Below are 17,722 nucleotides of genomic sequence, written 5' to 3' on the forward strand. Positions count from 1 at the left end.
GTGAGTGAGGGGTTGAGGGTGAGTGAGGGTGAGGGAGGGTGAGTGAGGGTGAGGGTGAGTGAGGGTGAGTGAGGGTGAGGGTGAGTGAGGGGTTGAGTGTGAGTGAGGGTGAGTGAGGGTGAGGGGTTGAGGGTGAGTGAGGGTGAGTGAGGGTGAGTGAGGGTGAGGTTGAGGTGTTGAGGGTGAGTGAGGGTGAGGGCGAGTGAGGGCGAGTGAGGGTGAGGGTGAGGGCGAGTGAGGGTGAGTGAGGTGTTGAGGGTGAGGGTGAGTGAGGGTGAGGGCGAGTGAGGGTGAGTGAGGTGTTGAGGGTGAGTGAGGGTGAGGGTGAGTGAGGGTGAGGGGTTTTGGGTGAGTGAGGGGGAGTAGTTGAGGCTGAGTGAGAGTGAGGGTGAGTGAGGGGTTGAGGGTGAGTGAGTGAGGGTGAGGGGTTGAGGGTGAGTGAGGGTGAGGGTGGGTGAGGGGTTGAGGGTGAGTGAGGATGAGTGAGAGTGAGGGTGAGTGAGGGGTTGAGGGTGAGGGTTTGAGGGTGAGGGTTTGAGGGTGAGGGGTTGAGGGTGAGGGGTTGAGGGTGAGTGAGGGTGAGTGAGGGTGAGGGGTTGAGGGTGAGTGAGGGTGAGTGAGGGGTTGAGGGTGGGTGAGGGTGAGTGAGGGGTTGAGGGTGAGGGGTTGAGGGTGAGTGAGTGAGGGTGAGGGTTTGAGGGTGAGGGTGGGTGAGGGGTTGAGGGTGAGTGAGGATGAGTGAGTGAGGGCATTTCCATCGCCAGCGGGCAGCCGGGGACGCAAAAAGGGGAGGGGCGAGGTACACAGCCACACATGCAGACAAAGGGTGCACTTCCTGACACATAACAGGTTCTGATGCCCGAGCTGCAGTTTTCTGCCAGGTTTCATCTACACCGCTTACAAAGCCAATGCCTGGACTCTGATGCGGCCTGCAGCTGAACGGGGCTCGGGAAGTTTTGTGTTCTGCTACTGGAGCAGCCAAGCTGGGCTGCGGTTTCAATTCGGAAAACTGGAGCAAATGTTTATGTGATAAATTGCACCAAACCTAACACCCATGGCAATTAAACTCAGCCCCGCTCGCACGCAAATGCCATGTACGGAATTAACGGTAAATCACCACGAAGGTTGTGTTTAGAGAGAAAGAAAGGGGCGTCTGTTCTCCCCAGCACAGGGGGGGCAGCACGGCCTCATACTGAGAGCCCTGTGAGCCACACGAGAAAGACTGGCAACAAATCACCTATGAGAAACCATGCACAACCACCGCATAATTACATATGCTCTATAAAAAACCTACCTACAAATCAAAAAGGATTTTAGCAGCTAGTACCCAACAGGCGGGATCTATCAAGGTCCCAACATTAAGATCTGTAAATGAGTTACAAAAAAGCGTGCTATGACAGGATATATCGAACAGGAAAACAGAAAAACCACCCTGAGTTACCAGGACGCTCTTCGCTGTCCTCAGATGAACATCTCCCCTTATGAAGTTCCTGTATTGTAAGTGCCAGCGGGGCAGTTCAATACCAGAGTTTAAGACGGTCACATAAAATGCATTTAGATACAATAACACGAAATGGTACTTATTGATATAGTCAATATTAGTCTCAACAGTGTGTGAATGTTTCTGTGCTTTTCGAGAGGAGCAATGTTTTTTTAAACCAAGAACTAGTTCATTTTAATCTGAGAAAGCTCACCTGAAGGGCACGTCTTGGGAAGGCGAGGCTGCTTGCGCCACTAATGATTCCAGAAATATACCCATCTAGTTACCAGCTTTACATGGTAACGAGACAATACAAGCCGCAACTTCACCGAGCCTGAAAGGGCCCCTTCTGGCTGCAGTAATACCCTCCGCGAAGTACCTGGGTGACCTTTCGCTTGCAGTCAGTGTGTATTAATTATAAAGCGCCTGCCAACCCATTCTAATCAATGCAAACCCAGCTCCAGTTTCTCCAGCGGTGAGACAAAAAAATGTTTTGCCGCGTTACACTCCAACAAAGCACGGCTCTCCTGGCCAGACACAGCCTGGAGCGGGCTATTGCTGCCATTGCAACTAGAGCACACTAAATTGCCTCTTATTTGTTACCATCCATAATTGATGGAAAGATTTAAATATAGCTGCCGCTGTATCACGGAGCGGGTCTACTGAAAGGATGGGGGAGGGTGGGAAGCTGTAATGCTCGGTTTGCTCCTGCACTAAATATTTCCTTGCAGAGACGCGGCTCGGAGGTGGAGCCCCTCGGAGGGAAGGCAGTGGTGGGGGGTGGTCGCCAACGGGTGCACGGAACAGTATTACATACACTCTTTTCCTTCTCTGAGGGACTTGTCTTGGAGGTGCAGCCCCAATGAAGGGAGGAAAGAGCTGAGGGATAGGAGAACGGTAGGGCCTGGTGAAGAGAGCTAGAACGTTTAGTCTGCTTTTTGCACTACACCACTCCATGCAGCGACAAGTCCTGGGGGTAAAGCCGGTGGGAGGGGGAAGAGGGCATAGTTGTGAGGGGGCGGGGAGGGCCCGGTGTAGTGCGGGAAAGGCAGGGAGCGGTAATGCTCAGTCTTAATTCCTCATCACTCTCTTCTCTGCGGGGGCAAGTCTTGGAGGTGGAACCCCAGGGAGAGAGGGGCGCGCACAGATGGGAGGGAATGGTGTGGAGGGCCTCGGAAAAGTAGGGAAGGGACAGGAAGATGTAAAGTACAGTCTCTTTTCTGCACCCTGTCATTCCTTCTAAAGTCAAAGCTTAGAGATGGAGCCCACGGAAGGGAAGAGGCACAGAGCTGGAGAGCAAGTTGTGGATAAATGAGATTCACTTTCTGATTTTTCCTCCTGCCAATTTTAGAGAACAGAGACTCTCGCACAACAATCTATTTATAGTCTAAAGCATGCCCTGCCTCACCTTGTCCACTTTGTGGTAGCAGATCAAGCCGTCTGGGCCAAGAAAGAATGTGGAATGAGCATCATAGCATCTGTAAAACAACAAGCCTTTCACCGTAACACGGCGGGCAGGGGAGGGGGCGGGCAGGGGAGGGGGCGGAGAGGGGAGAGGTGCGACACGGCAGGAAGACGGAAGGAAGAGAGGGGAGGGGGAGGAGAAATGCGACACGGCGGGAGGGGGCGGGCAGGGGAGGGGGCGGAGAGGGGAGAGGTGCGACACGGCAGGAAGACGGAAGGAAGAGAGGGGAGGAGAAATGCGACACGGCGGGAGGGGGCGGAAGGGTAAACAAAGACGGACGTGCACGCGCACGCGCTTTTAAGGTCAATGCGCATGCGCATAAGCTCAATGCGCATGCGCATTGACCTTAAAAGTCACGGGCACTGCAAGGAATCGCCACGATTCCTTGCAGTGTAGATAAAGAGTGGATAAGTCGCAATAGTCTCGCTTGCTCGATGCGCATGCGCATCGACAGGCGAGACCTAAAAACCAGCTTATTATTAATCACATAGGAGAAACCTAATGCATTTACCAAAGCGTGTTCCTCTTTCCACTGGTGCTGCTTTCTACATCACAAAGAGAACAAGAAAAATACCTTATTTGATTCTTTTGTGCATGGAGGTGTCTCTTCCTGCAGAAAATTAATCATACCAAAAACGCAGACATCCTTGCACCATGGTGGAATGGCGCCTGCATTGCTGCTCAGCTGCAGTTTGTGCGCCGGCAGAAAGACAGGCATGCACCATATCTTATAGATACAGCGCATCCCTGCCCTTTTCTTTTGACTTAGGACAGCGCAGCTAGAAGGCTTTCCACTCTGCCAAAATATTGTAAATATTCCCCTACATTTTAACCTCTTTGCGCACAGTGTAGAGAGAGGGTGACAGGCAGAAGCCACATGAAAGCTCGGCTCGTTACAAGCTCGACATTCCAACATGACCATAAGCTGGGCCATTCTGAGCCTCAGGTCAGAGCGTGGCTTGAGCTTTCAGTAATTCGCACAAGCTTGGCTTGCGCTTTCAGTGGCTCGAGCGAGCCTGGCTCGTGCTTTCAGTGACTTGCCCACCTGTATATACAGTACTCAGACTACCTGGTGCTGTAGTCCTGCACGTAAACAGGAGCAGCACGGTTCTGACTGCAAGCGAACCACTGGTGACAGACCCGGGTGTGATTTCCCACACTACCCTCCCTAATTACGAAGGTCCCGTTTGGGCCTCAGCCTTAACAAGTTTTCTTTTTTTTGTTTCCTTTCTTTTTTATCTCCACTGATTCTCCCGAGGACCTAAGGAGGAAGAACTAGTCTCTTTGGAGTTGGAACCGTGCGAGGAGAACAACGGACAAAGTCTCTAGACTGTTGAACCTGAATAAGACATATTGGTTTTGAAACAAAAACCCTTACAAACTTGATTCCCCGTAGTCATTCTGTACTGGCCCACAGTTACATAACCTTACACTACACTACATTACATTATGTTATGTTAATTTATGTTATGCTATGATGTATAGTGTTAAGTACAAACTACTTATTGCACATAATGTTGCACTAAAGCTGCCACAAGAAGGTCCATCAAGAACCGTCAGAGAAATATATAACACTCTTCATCTGAGTTTATGCCACTGGGTGTGTATGTGTCTTTCTCAAGACCCTCTTCATCACTTCATCCACTTTTTTCAATTTATTAGAGGACTGGGTTGAAGACTATTTTCATATGTATGTTTTTATTATGTATCTACTGCCATACATTTGGAAGATGCAGTTCTTCAGTTTCTCAGGTTCTCTTGCATTTATATTTATTGTTTACATTGCATTTTTCACAGACCATCCATATGAAGCCAAGAGAAGGGGCTGTTTATCTGCCTCTCTCTGAGGCTCAATTCTTGTAAGTGTACAACAAGAGGTGAACAGCAATAAAACCTTCAGGGAAAAAATAAACCAAGGTCAGTCATATATTCTCAGTACCTGCCAAGATTTAGTAGAAAGTATAGTTTGTTCTTTCTGCACAAAAGGGTCTGACAAGAAGAAAACATGGGGCCAAAACCTACATTTACGAATTGAGTAGATATGTGACCCAGGCCTTTTACTCTCGAGGTATAATATGATTACAGTCCACAGGATATACAATGATATTTTTTACAGATTTGAGATATGAAGTGTCTATGACAAAGAGTCCTTTCTTCCTGCTCATATCATACTGGAAAGTTTATGAGTAGAACGATGTGTTCCATTTCTGGCCCATAATGTGGGTGGCAACCTGCAGTCCTTCATGCTCTCTCGGTCGCAGCACAACGTTCTTCCAGTGGATCGCTGTTCTTTTGGTATTCATCAGATGGCATGTGGTCACACATAGTCTGGTGAATGGTGATCTTGGATTCTGTGGTAGTCGGGGGACATTATTGCACTTTTGAGGCTGAGAATAGGAAGTCTGTACTGCTTCCTCTCTCATCAAACTGCAGAAAACAACACACAAATGTATCAGACATTGTTATAGAAACAGGGTAGACTTTCAAAGAAAAGTACATATACAAACCTCTGTAGACAGTGTACATTAGAGGTATGGTAAAGTCCATCAGTGGAGTTGGGCAAAGTTGCCCACCTTGATGCTCGTTACCTTAGGAATGGTGTGGTCTTCACATAAATTCATGTGGGATAAGTTTACTAGAAATGTATGATTTAGCTGGAGAATTGTCCTGCTAAATCATTTCCAAGCATCTATTTTTCAATAAAAGATGTATTTGCACAATTATACAATTTTACAAAAACGTGTCAACTATTTCAAATTGCAAAGTTGCTTAAGTTATAAACAAACTTCAGAAATGGGATCAGCTTTGCACACCACCAACATGTATCAGACATCTTGAAAAATTGGGAGTGATTTTAAAATATACATCATGCATCTTCATAAAACTTGATAAATGTTAAAAACTAATATTTATCACTAAGCGTCATATAACTGAAGGGATATTAAAACCCAACATGTATTACAAACTTTACTTAACCTGCAACGGTTGTCATATACCACCACGCATCACACATTATATGGTGAGAGATGTTAGAAACCAATATGTAACCCATGTCTCTGTTATTCTGTGAGAGAAGTAAAAAAATAAAATGTATCACACATCTCCCAGATACTGTGAGATGCTAAAGAACAACAAGTATCACATATGCCTTTACTACTGTGAGGCACATTAAAAATACGTGGGTGGATATTTAAACTTTGTTGTACATGTAACACACATCTCTGTATTATTTTAGAACGGCAAATCAGCCTTATATATAATATAGTGTGAAACTGTAAACTAAAAGCATGAACTAAATATGAAGGGTACTCTCGTCTTAGACCCAAGTAAAGCTTATGTCTTAAATGACACAAATACATATGTATCACACTATTCAGCTACTACATATGCAAAAGGTTCAGTATTTAACTTTGTATTTCCGAAAAAGGTGTTATTGAGAGTTCTCATATAAGTGCACTGATCAGATGGCTATCTTAAAACCTAGCAAAGTTGAAAAAACTCAGCTGTGGGTATTATCAGTGCAGTTTTGACTAAAAACAGGAAACAATTATAAGTCTACACAAAAATTATTTAAAAACCTATTTAAAGAGTACAAAAATCTTAGAGTACTCAAATGTGTCTCCGGACAAAAAAACCTTTAAAAATCTAAATAAATTGCAGAATAAATATAAAAAATGACAAAAAACTGTTTTTAGAGACCAGCATGCCCCTGTTTCAGATTAACTCGCCATAAAACCAGCCATGGAAACTTTAAAACATTGGTAAAATACCAACAAACCATCTAGTCATCCTGGATATTTCTCACAACATGCAAAACTGGGAATTTATGACATGATAAAAAACATTGGGTTTATTATCTTAATCACAAGAATTGACTTTCTACAAGAGGCCTTAGGCAGAAAAATATGAGGAATGGACATTTTTCAAGAAGTTACCTCAAACTGACGTGGTGAACATATGGTTTGGCCTTAGTCCATCATCTAATTTTGCTGCAACTATCCCTGTAAAGTTCATGAACAGCAAGTGGTTGTCCATCACTCCCTGCCTGAGTATCACAATCAACACTTCAGGAGTAGTACCTGGCTGCCACACAATTGGGCAAGTTATCCCGCTTCTGAAATGGACAGTTGTGGACCATGAAGATTCAAATACCCGCTACTGCCAAGTATCCAACTTATCCTTCATGGAAAAAGCTCTCAAACACTTGTGCTGCAAAGGAGCTTAAACAACCTCAAAGAAAACAACCTCCTTGATGATTTTAAATAATGTTTTAGGCCAAGCTGCAGGACTGAGATGACAATGCTACAAATAGTTGATGAGGGACCGTTCATCTAATACAAAGGAGATGTGTTCCTTCTTGTTCCTTCTTACCGGGCAGAAACATTTGAAATGGTCAATCATTCCTCTCTTCTTCAAGTATTAAAATATCAGATGGGGATCCGGAGGCTAGTTCTGTGATGTTTTAAATCATATCCTTTCAACTGCACCCTGCAAATAAATCAGTGGGTGCTATTGAGAGCCTCTCACCTCTTCAAGAAGGAGTCTTCCATGGATCCTTCCTTCATCTGAAGCTCTTGACCTTGTACATGAATTCCCTCTTGAGCCAATTAAACATCTCTTTTCACCTTTCTATGACACATGGTCATATATCAAACACAGAAAACTGGATGGGATGAGTGAGTGCAAAAATCAAATTGCCCCATGTCCCATTTCAATCAATCTTTTTTCACCACTATGCTTCCGTTGACAGACGCCTGCCTTATCGAAACCGGCACTGCCCTTGCTCCTCATGGGACCAGTCCATACCACACTATTCACTGTAGATGATCAGATCACATCTTCGCTATCCTTATCACGCTAAATGCCCAATAGAGGCCAACATTTATTCAAGGCAGTCTATATGGTACCTAAGGCCTTCCATGAGGGGACAGATGACTATTTAGCACGAAACTAGTCAACAAATGGGTGGTCCTGCTCAACTAACACCCGGACTACACCAGGAAAGTGCTACTATTACCCTGCTACCCTGATGTCTGGTTCCGACACACCACAAAGGGCATATACTTCCTCACATGATGCTTCTAACGATAAAAACCTTCAGGTCTATCCTGATACTTAAAATACATTTTCAGCAAAGGGGACCAGGTGGCTATTCTGTATTTGATTGGCAGCATCGATATATGTAATGGTGCCTAAGTAACATAATGGTACTTTTACTCTGTTCAAAAAACCACTTATATCCGTCCAGGTATGAGTATCTTTGTCAATTATTGGAAAGACACTTTTGTATTTAAATACCCCTGTAAAGAGGTTTATAGCTCTTGGCACAGATGAACAGAACAGAGGAAAATATTCTGAAGTATACATGTGGGCTACCTAAAAAACGAGGCTTAAGTCCAGATGTAAATCTTCTTACAGGCGATCATATGCACCTGTACATCACCAGATAAATCCCAAGCACAAAGTGTCTCAAGCTCCAAAAAGTTACCACACAAAAGTACTGTCAGAAAAATAACTCAATAACAAGATTCTGACCAAGATGCTCCTAGCATACAAACCTGTTACAAGTCTTTATCACACAAGTTCAGTAAAGCCAGGTAGTAAAGAGGGTGGACAAGTTCATCAAGTACTTTGTGTAAGTTACCAGTACCTGGTAGTAAGTAGTAATTAATTTGGATACAGTAGAGTTTAAAAACAAGAAACAAGTGACAAGTTCAATGTTCCCCCTTCATGTATGTAAAAAGGCTTTACCTCTTGGCGTCTTCTTCACATTTATATTAGAATAATCAGGTGCCGCTGTAAAAGAGAAAGAGGAGCATCACCAATGAGGCTGCATCACCAAGAACCTAAGCCGTGCAGAACCCACCATGATCTCTAAAGATCTCAGAACTGGATAACATGAGAGCGGTCAGGGATGGTCTTCTTCATGGACCATGCCTGATGTCCTTACCTGATTGTACCAAAAGCCATATCTACTGATTGTGATTGTCATACAACATTGTAAAATACCAAAAGGAACAAGACTAACATGAATGTAACACACCGGGGCAATCCGATTCTTAAAGCCATGATTGCGACCAGGGTCCTTCTACCTGGAAACTGGAAGTGTTGATCAAACGTTTCATTTAACTACTGGATCACAAATACATCTCCTGTTGTCCTACTGGAAAGGATCTACCTTCGCAGCAAGAGAAGACGTGAACAAATAAATATGAGGCACTGACCAGGAAACATCTCATAATGTAAAATAGACTCTCTTAGCAATCCAATATCCAAATTATCTGCATTTTAGAAGATATTATTGGCCGTACTCATTGTTTTGTAATTCTACCTCCAATCAGCTCAATTACAAAGCTTCAATTTCACTTTTCATGATGCTGAATATTCAAACTTTGACCTAGAAGCTGTGCAAAGCTGGAATACTTTGCACTTCAAGCAGTTCGAGCACTTGTTACAGAAAATGTTTTGCTAAAAGGACTTACTGGGGATATCTTTTTTCTATAGAACAGTCTGCCTCTAAAAGGGGACTTTAGCTTCCTGAATCTGATCATTCATTCTTTAGACAGGCTATCATAAACATTGATTGCATTGATTCCTTATATCTGGGTGGTGTTGTCATTTTCCATTTTCTCAGAAGACACATTCTTTTTATGATTTGTCATCGCTATCTTATCCCGGGTATCATGTAATATCACTAGTGCAGGTGAAGAGCTGACATCGCTTTTCTCACCAATGATCTGCCATATTTGTCACCAGTAGATCTGTATGCTGGATCAGTCCAAACATTATGAACACAGCGCCAACAAAATAAGGAGGTGGACGTTTAGGCCCCATGCAATTTGTAGGGGCCCAATGCCAATCCTGAAGAGTCGTAAAGGAGTTAAATTTAAGGTGTGATTCCCCAAGGCCTGTGTCATTAGATCTGACTAGTGTGTTACTGGACATCTGTTGACCCCTTCGCAGCGGGGCTAATTCCCCCGCAGTGCTGGGGGCGCGCACAGCACCCCGGTGCTCATGACAAGCTCAGCTCGTCATGACAACACACGTTCCCGTGGAACGCTCAGCACAGCAGGGGAATTATCCCCGCGTGTGAGCGTTCCACGGCTCATGACGAGCTCAGCTTGTCATGAGCACCGGAGCGCCGCGCCTCAGCTCGTCATGAGCACGGAAAAGGTTAAAAAACACAGGATTCCGCTCCCGTCCACCCAACCTAGGAGGCTACCTTTCCTTTGGTTTTTAATAATTCTGTATACATGGCCTACCTGTTATTGTTAAACCTGTGTTGTTCCAGGCAGAGGCAGCAGAGTGAAAAAACATATTTTCCCTAATGATTGATGTGTCGAGGACCATATATGCAACACCTACATTAAGAAGGGACTGTCAAGGTATCTTGCAAACTTGATCCATTTACTTTGAACATGGATTCCAGTTGCACTTGGTTACTTGTACCTCTGCAGTTGGTCCCAGTCTGGGTTTCCTTGTTCATGTTCAGATGGTAAGCAATCTGAGAGAGATGGATTGCCCTATAGTATATCCCCATTTGTAGCAATTGTAACCCTCCAGAACTGGTAGCAGCTTATAGTTTTGATAAGTCAAGCCTTGGTGGGTTTGATGCCCAGACATAATCCTGTATCAGGTTATCTATTTACCTTAACATGGAAGCTGGTGTCTTAACCAGTAACATGCCACAGATAAAGTTCACAACTGTTTGGGCAATACCCCTGGAGAGAATTGTAGTGTTTTCCATTTAACAAATTCAGCTTTCATTGTTCAAGTAGACCCAACACATTGTGCTTCACTATGACAAGACACTTCCTCCTGAATAGCAGCCCCAGATTTTTCAGTTTGCAAGGTAGCAATTTAAAGGGAAAATTGACCAGAGCCCAGATAGAGGCATTGGGCACCATAGGCCAGGCTTTGCTTTTAGTCCTGTTCATTTCTACTTTGATAGAACAGAGAAGTCATAAATAAGGTCCATCAGGGCTGCAATGGTGACCTCCAGATTACTTATGGTCGGCGTCACATCGTTCAGTTACATTATGAGTTTGAGTTGGTCCCCCACTGCCATGTGAATCCCATTGATCTTGGAAGATGTCTGATGGCCATAGCCAGGGCCACTGGAATTATGCAATTCTGCTGCTGCAGCTATTTTTGCATGATTATGGATTTGCCGCATTTGACTCATAATCCATTATCTGCTGCATTTTCTGCTATTTTTAATTAAAAATAAGCTCAGTTGCTAGCTCATATGGATCAAAAGTTAGAGAAAATAAGGTGACTGAGTCCTGCGAACCGGAAGGCTTTGCACAAAGATTGACTGGTCATCTTTCATCAGCCTATTGTTGTTCTTGGCGTTAAATTGGTGCTTTCTAAGGTGATATATTTTCCTAACACTGTTAGCAGGTGTAAATATGACAAAACAATAAAGTAAGACTATCCGGAAATGTGCCGCATTATTAGCCTTTTCTGGCCGCATCATTTTGTCAACCCTGCGGCATAATTTGGTCCTTCTTTGCTGCATAATTCCAGTATCCCTGGCTATAGCCAAAGATTCTAATGCCAACAGATAAAGGTAGAGGGGTACCCCTGCCTCGTACCCCTACTCATCACAATGTTGTTGGACAGGAACCCACTACACTTGAACCTTGTCGTAGGTTCTTGGTACAACCAGCACATCATGTATTTAAGTTAGACCCAAACCAAACTATCTCAGAGTCTGAAACAGATCACCCCACTTCACTCGATCAGAAGCCTTTTCAACATTGAGGAAAAGGATCATCCAATCATCAGCATCTAATCTGGTTCGCCGTAAGAGGTGCAGGAGTGTCCACGCGATTAAAAACAGAGCAGTTAGGCAAAAAATCTACCTGATTTTTTGCATCAACAGGTGGATAATTGTGTCAAGTCTTATTGGAAAATATTTGCCAAAACGTTGAAAGCACAATTAAGTAATAATATGAGCCTATGTTTCACAAAAGAAAGTGCATTTCTCTAGGGTTTAGGAATCAGTGTGATCTATGCCTGGGCAAACTTTGGTAGAAGGGCCCCCTTCTTGCTACACTTTGCCCAGAAGTGACACCGCAATAGACATGTTGCTTTATAGAATCCCAGTTGGAATCTCTCCTCCCTGGGGCCCTGCCCATCTACATTAGTTTTATTGCCTCAGCTATTTTGGTGTCCATGATCTCTTCATCCAATCTATCTCACAGATGTTGAGGCAGATGTGGAATAGATAGTTCTGTCATTAGTGCTTCTTCCCAGGTAGTGTTGTCAGGCATCTCATAAATGTGTGTGGAAGACATAAAATAATTTGTTATAGCTAATGGTTTTGATAGAAGTTCATCCCCAAAATCACATATAGCAGGAATTGTTGATTGTGTTTCCTGTTGCTTTACCTGAAGGGCTAGCATTCTCCCTTTTTTCCCTGTGCTTATACATTTTTCTCCGTATGCAGCCAAAGCCATCTCTGCCAGAGTAGGAGATTGCAGGGACCTGTTTTATCGGTGATAGCGTCTCTGCCAGACCCCAGTCTCCTTCCACTATTACTTTAGCAAGTTCAGATTCTGTAAGTATCCTCCTCAGGGTAGGAATGAAGGGATGTGCTAGGCCTTAAGGGCTTTAGACAGAACCCTGGTGACGGTGGTCCCTTGTACATTCATTTTAGCATTATAGACATAGTCTGTTTCTCCTGGACTTGTCTTGTGGTGTAGGTTTGTGACTGTGGATGGGATCCAGACTCCTGGTGTCCGTTGCTTCCATACATACTGGAGTAGAAATTGAAGTGCTTACAGATGAACGCCCACATCTATATATATAAAAACAAATGTATGTCTGTCTGTCTGTTAGTCCTTTATGCATTACTACACCATTTATCCGATCGCCATGAAACTTTGGGAAGTTGTTGAGTACACTCCCGCGAAGGTTTCTGGCATAAAAATGTTTTAATATCAACCCCCAGGGCCCTCATAATCTTTCGAATACTTATGTACGCACCAGACGGAAAAACAAAAAACGTGTATCCACAAGCACTCGAATAAATAAATAGAATTAAAACAACACTTTGAAATGTTTTCCATATTAAAATGAATAACTTTCAATAAAAATGACACAATGTAAATTGAATGTTATCATAACGAGTTTCCTTGAATTTCCTTTCTTCGGAGATCTCAGCAATGCGCGACGGGTAAGCTAGTAGCCAATAAAACCAATAACTCAGGCACTGCTCCCTTTGACCTCAAGGAGATGGTGACGTCTTGCAAGCAACCAGTACTTAATTTGTAAAACAAAATAAGTGCCAGGGCCTTCTTCAGGAGGCCACTGCCACTTGCCCTCACCCATTGCGTTATACTGCTGCTGCTCAGCCCGAGTGTATGTGTGAGAGAATGCTGGAGAATGGAATGTTTGTGTGTGTGAGGGTCAGTTGGTGATGGGCTGAGCAGCAATGAGGCTGCCCCTGGAGGGCTCTCTCCCCTATGTAACTCTTTACATGAATAAACCTACTTGGAAAAGTACGTGAACTGCACTATCTTCATTCTACTAAATTTGGGCGACGATCTGGAGAAGAACCTGCGTGTGTGCCACCTCATGGACGGATGGATTACTGAAATGTTGCTGAATAAAGAAACTCCAAGGTAAAGAACTTCCTAAACTACAGCTACGCACTCAAAGCATACTGGCACGCCTGAGAGCCCCACCAGTGACCTCTACATCGGTCGCCCCATCGTAAGTTTGCCAGTCCCTGCACTACCGTCATGCTTCCTCCCCTGCTACTTTGGGACAATGCTTTCTCTAAGTGCAGTGTCCCTGGAGAGCGTCCCCTTGTTTTCATCGCCTCCTTGTCCTGCTGCCTGCCTCCTCTGCTACTTTAGAACTCAAGTGAAAGGATTTTCCCGAGTCAGGTCTCTGTACTGGTCTGCTGCAATCGTGCCTGTTATAGTGTGAGCAGTCTAGTATCTGGGTGGGTGGAGCTAGTGGGGTTCAAGGGAAGAGGAGGAGCGTAAGCAGGATGAGGGCAGTTAGAGTAGGGACAGGGACGAGAGAAGAAGTAGAAAATAAAGGCTAATAGATAATCATTAAAGTGTCTGTCGTCATTGGCTCCAAGACACTACAGTGCCCTGCTTCACCACCTGTGTCTTGCAGCATTCAGCATTCAGCAATTTAACTGAAATTGAATCCAGCAAAGAGCCGTTTGCAGCCACAAATATTGCAGAAAAGCTTGTCAAATTATAAAAAAAAACAAGCAGAGCATGAAAAGAAAGAGATGAATTTAGTAGTTGTCCAGACTTCATCGCAACGATCTTCTACTGTGCAATATTAATAGGTTCTTACCTGCTACTTTCCTTCCTGACTTCCAATCGTCCACCTCCATTTCGTCATCACCATACAGTATATTCACTTGAACATATACAATCTCCGGTGCTTCACTGCCATCATATGGCCATTGGTAGCAATGCACCTTTAAATTGGAAATCAATCTCTCTGCACTTTCTGCAGCTTGCCAATTCATGTTACGCCTGATATTACTGTAATCGACCTTGTGCATTGTGTTCAATGTTTCTCCACACCTGCACAATTGATACCTTATTCTACTGTTTGGATTCGCACTGAATTCCGCTTTACAACTTTATTGTTAAATGATTGCAGGCATCATTACAAGGGAGAGTGTTGGCTGTCACTGTTTACATCTGTATTTTTGTAGGAATTGTTTTGCTTTCTTTTGAGCTAGAGTGCACACGTTTAGAGTATGCCATTAGTGATGCCTTAGGGGACTCTACTCACAAGTGGTTGGTTAAGTTCTTATATGGCTCTTTATTTGTTTTTATCATTTCTCTAAGGTCATTGAAGAAATGTTTTCTGCTTGTCTGTGCATTTGAGTGTCATTTTGCACTTTCTATACTCTGCTTAATCCTTTCTCTTCTGTCGCATATCAGGGTTGCGATTGCATGTTGTACTCTGCTCTGTGGTTTTACCTTATTAATGTGCATGTTGTGCTCTGCTCTGTGGTTTTACCTTATTAATGTGCTGATGTTTCCCACTTTTACTTGGTTCTAGAGTTATTAGAAGAAGTGTTACCTATTCTGGATGTACTGTGTGGTTTTCCCTCCACACATCCCACCCCATTTAGGGTTGTTGGGTGAAGTTTTGATATTGTTTCTCAGTGTCTCTCCGTGCCGTGTTGTTTTTCCCCACATATTCCACCTCAGCGTGCATTGGGGTAAGTTTGATGTTCCTGCATTTTGCATTGTGCCATTTGGTGTGGCCCTAAACATTCCACTCCAACTAGGGTTGTTGCAGGAAGTGTTGCCATTGTTCTGTGTGTTCCTCCGTGCCGTGCGGTTTTTCCCACACATTCTACCCCAGCGTATTTTGGGGGAAGTTTGCTGCTCTTGTATTCTTATATTGGGCCGTGTGGTGTCCCCCCACACATCTCACCCCAACTTACCTGATTTCACATTGTTTTTTACTTTGGTCTGCAGTGCATTGTTACTCCCTTGCATGTTAAGGTTTCCTTTGCTTGATTTGGGTTTTTCCCTCACACGTCAGGGTTGCATTGGGAGTCCTGTTGCTTCTGTTTGAAGCCCCCTACACACATCACACCTCAACCTGTGAGTTGGGGGAAGGGTTAACTCTGTTCTTAATGTTCTGTGTGAATTTAATCCATGCCTGCTTACTGTTTTTGTATTTTCATTTGTCAGTTTTTCCCACACTTTTGTTGTCGGTTTCCTTGTGCTCTTCGTGTTCGCATGGCCAGCTTGCACGATCCAGGCACTTGGGTTGGTTTGTAGTCTGTGATTTGGGTGTGTTTGAGTTGTTTTTGGGGTAGAAAGGATGATGGTGTGCATGAGTCTGTGTACTTGTGTTTGTTTCCCCTCTTTTCTTCCTTTTCTATGCATGAATGTTCCATCTTTCATTGTTCATGCTAAGCTTAAGAAAGCTTTCACCTTTGGTTACATTTCAATGTTTGTAATGCCTGTGAGCATTTCTTTCTTTTATATTACAAAGAAGGGGGATGTGTTATACTGCTGCTGCTCAGCCCGAGTGTATGTGTGAGGGAATGCTGGTGAATGGAATGTTTGTGTGTGTGAGGGTCAGTTGGTGATGGGCTGAGCAGCAGTGAGGCTGCTCCTGGTGGGCTCTCTACCCTATCTCTCCTTACATGAATAAACCAACTTGGAAAACCACGTGAACTGGACCATCTTCATTTTACTACACATTGCTTTTCCCAGTGCAAGTGTGGTGATTCAGCCTATTCCAGACCCCTAAAGCTAGAAGAAGACCTTGGGCAGCAGCATTTGCCATTTTTTATGTATATTGAATTATTAAACAGCTGTTGTTGCGCTCATCTCTAAATTAGATAGACAGCGCGGCCATGTGGCGACTGTCATAAGCGCCGTTGTTAAAAATGAAGTGCTGGTTTCGAGCACCAGAAAGTCCCGGCTCAAATTAAGCATTGGCATCAACAAACTGTACAGGCCTGAAGACAAGATGTTGACTTCCACATAGGAGGGGTGCCCCAACCAATTTTCTCAGGTCGAAATGGGGGTACCAGTTGGCCAGCACATGGTCACAAGTGGAGCATGTCCCTTTTCTAGCTGCACATGCACCAGTTCTGGGGTAAAGATGGTTGGCTTTAATGCTGAGCTGCCAGTTTGAATAGCAGTTGTATATCATCTATGTCCTGTAACAGGGTACAGGGCACTCCTCTTGACTACAACAGCAATGCCAGCTGGACCATGTAGATGTCAAAGATTAATGCAAACAATACAGACCCTTGCAGTCCTCCACCAACTGCATATTATGGTGCAGTCTTAAAAGGTGGAAGGAAGAAAGCATGGGATGATTCAGAAAGGAATGTTTGCAGCCACACTCCGCAGTATGGCCATCAGTAAGACATGATGCGTGGTAATGAAGGGTTTGGATAAATCCAGGCAACACCCTGACCTCTTGTTGCCATCACTGTGTCACAGGACTGATTGCATCAGTGTCCTCCTGATCCACAGAGATACAAGGGATCGTGGTCCAGCTGAGAAAGTAGCCGTCCCTTCTGAATGATCCTTTCTTCAGGAGGATGGTGCAGAAGGTCCCCAGACAGGTGCATCTCTTGTCTTCTAGGAAGAATACCAATTGCCTACTTGGAACCGGACATGTCTCTTATTGGTGTACATTAATACAAGAATAACAGGTAACTACGCGGACTGCACAGAGCCTAATAAGAGAGCTCTACGCAAAATGATACTCGTGTCATAAAATGTACTATCACACCTTCCTATGACCTCCGCACTGAGACGATTGACAGACCAAGTCAGTGCATTGTTTGCGCTTTGTTGCTGTCAGTCATTTTTCACCAAATGAAAGGTATCTATGCATTAAATCATGCCTAACACTCCTCTACTCAATACCCCAATACCACAGTTTTAAAACAATTTCTTTACCTGTTTTTGGAAAGAGGGTCTCATATCTGTGCTCAGCTGAAAAAGAAAGAGACACACATTAGCCTATATTCCATTTTTTGTGAGAGACACATCGAAAGGATGCTTCTATTACACGGAGTAAGACATCAAGGCTGTTTAAGTTGGGAGGGGGGTGGCGATGAAGGAGAGAGAAGTTGACATCCTTTCCCTTTGTGAAGTTTCCAAAGATTGTCATCATTGTGCCCCAGAACTGGCTGCACTGTTGCATCAATGTCCTGAAGATCCACAGGGAAACGAATGATCATGGTCTTGCCAGAGAAACCAGCCATCCCTTGTGAATGATCCTTGCTGAGGGCGGATGTACAG

At 44.1% G+C, this 17,722-nt stretch overlaps 1 protein-coding gene across 16 annotated transcripts in view; it reads right to left on the reverse strand.

The window, feature by feature from the left end:
* Positions 1-4,626: 4,626 nt before the first annotated feature.
* Positions 4,627-17,722, reverse strand: part of LOC147706588 (cell adhesion molecule CEACAM5-like) — a 274,782-nt gene continuing 261,686 nt past the window's right edge. For all 16 annotated transcript variants that reach the window (XR_015297670.1, XR_015297672.1, XR_015297673.1 and 13 more), the window contains 3 exons: positions 17,378-17,413; positions 8,697-8,741; positions 4,627-5,372 (listed from right to left, as the gene is read on the reverse strand). Coding sequence is in view for 7 of the 16 variants with exons in the window: in XM_086933068.1 (XP_086789194.1) it covers positions 5,368-5,372; positions 8,697-8,741; positions 17,378-17,413 (86 nt within the window). In the remaining 9 variants the exon portion in view is untranslated. The remainder of the gene's footprint in view (positions 5,373-8,696; positions 8,742-17,377; positions 17,414-17,722) is intronic.

This window comes from Lissotriton vulgaris, chromosome 7 (assembly GCF_964263255.1).
Source record: "Lissotriton vulgaris chromosome 7, aLisVul1.2, whole genome shotgun sequence".
NCBI classification, from domain to species: Eukaryota; Metazoa; Chordata; class Amphibia; order Caudata; family Salamandridae; genus Lissotriton; species Lissotriton vulgaris.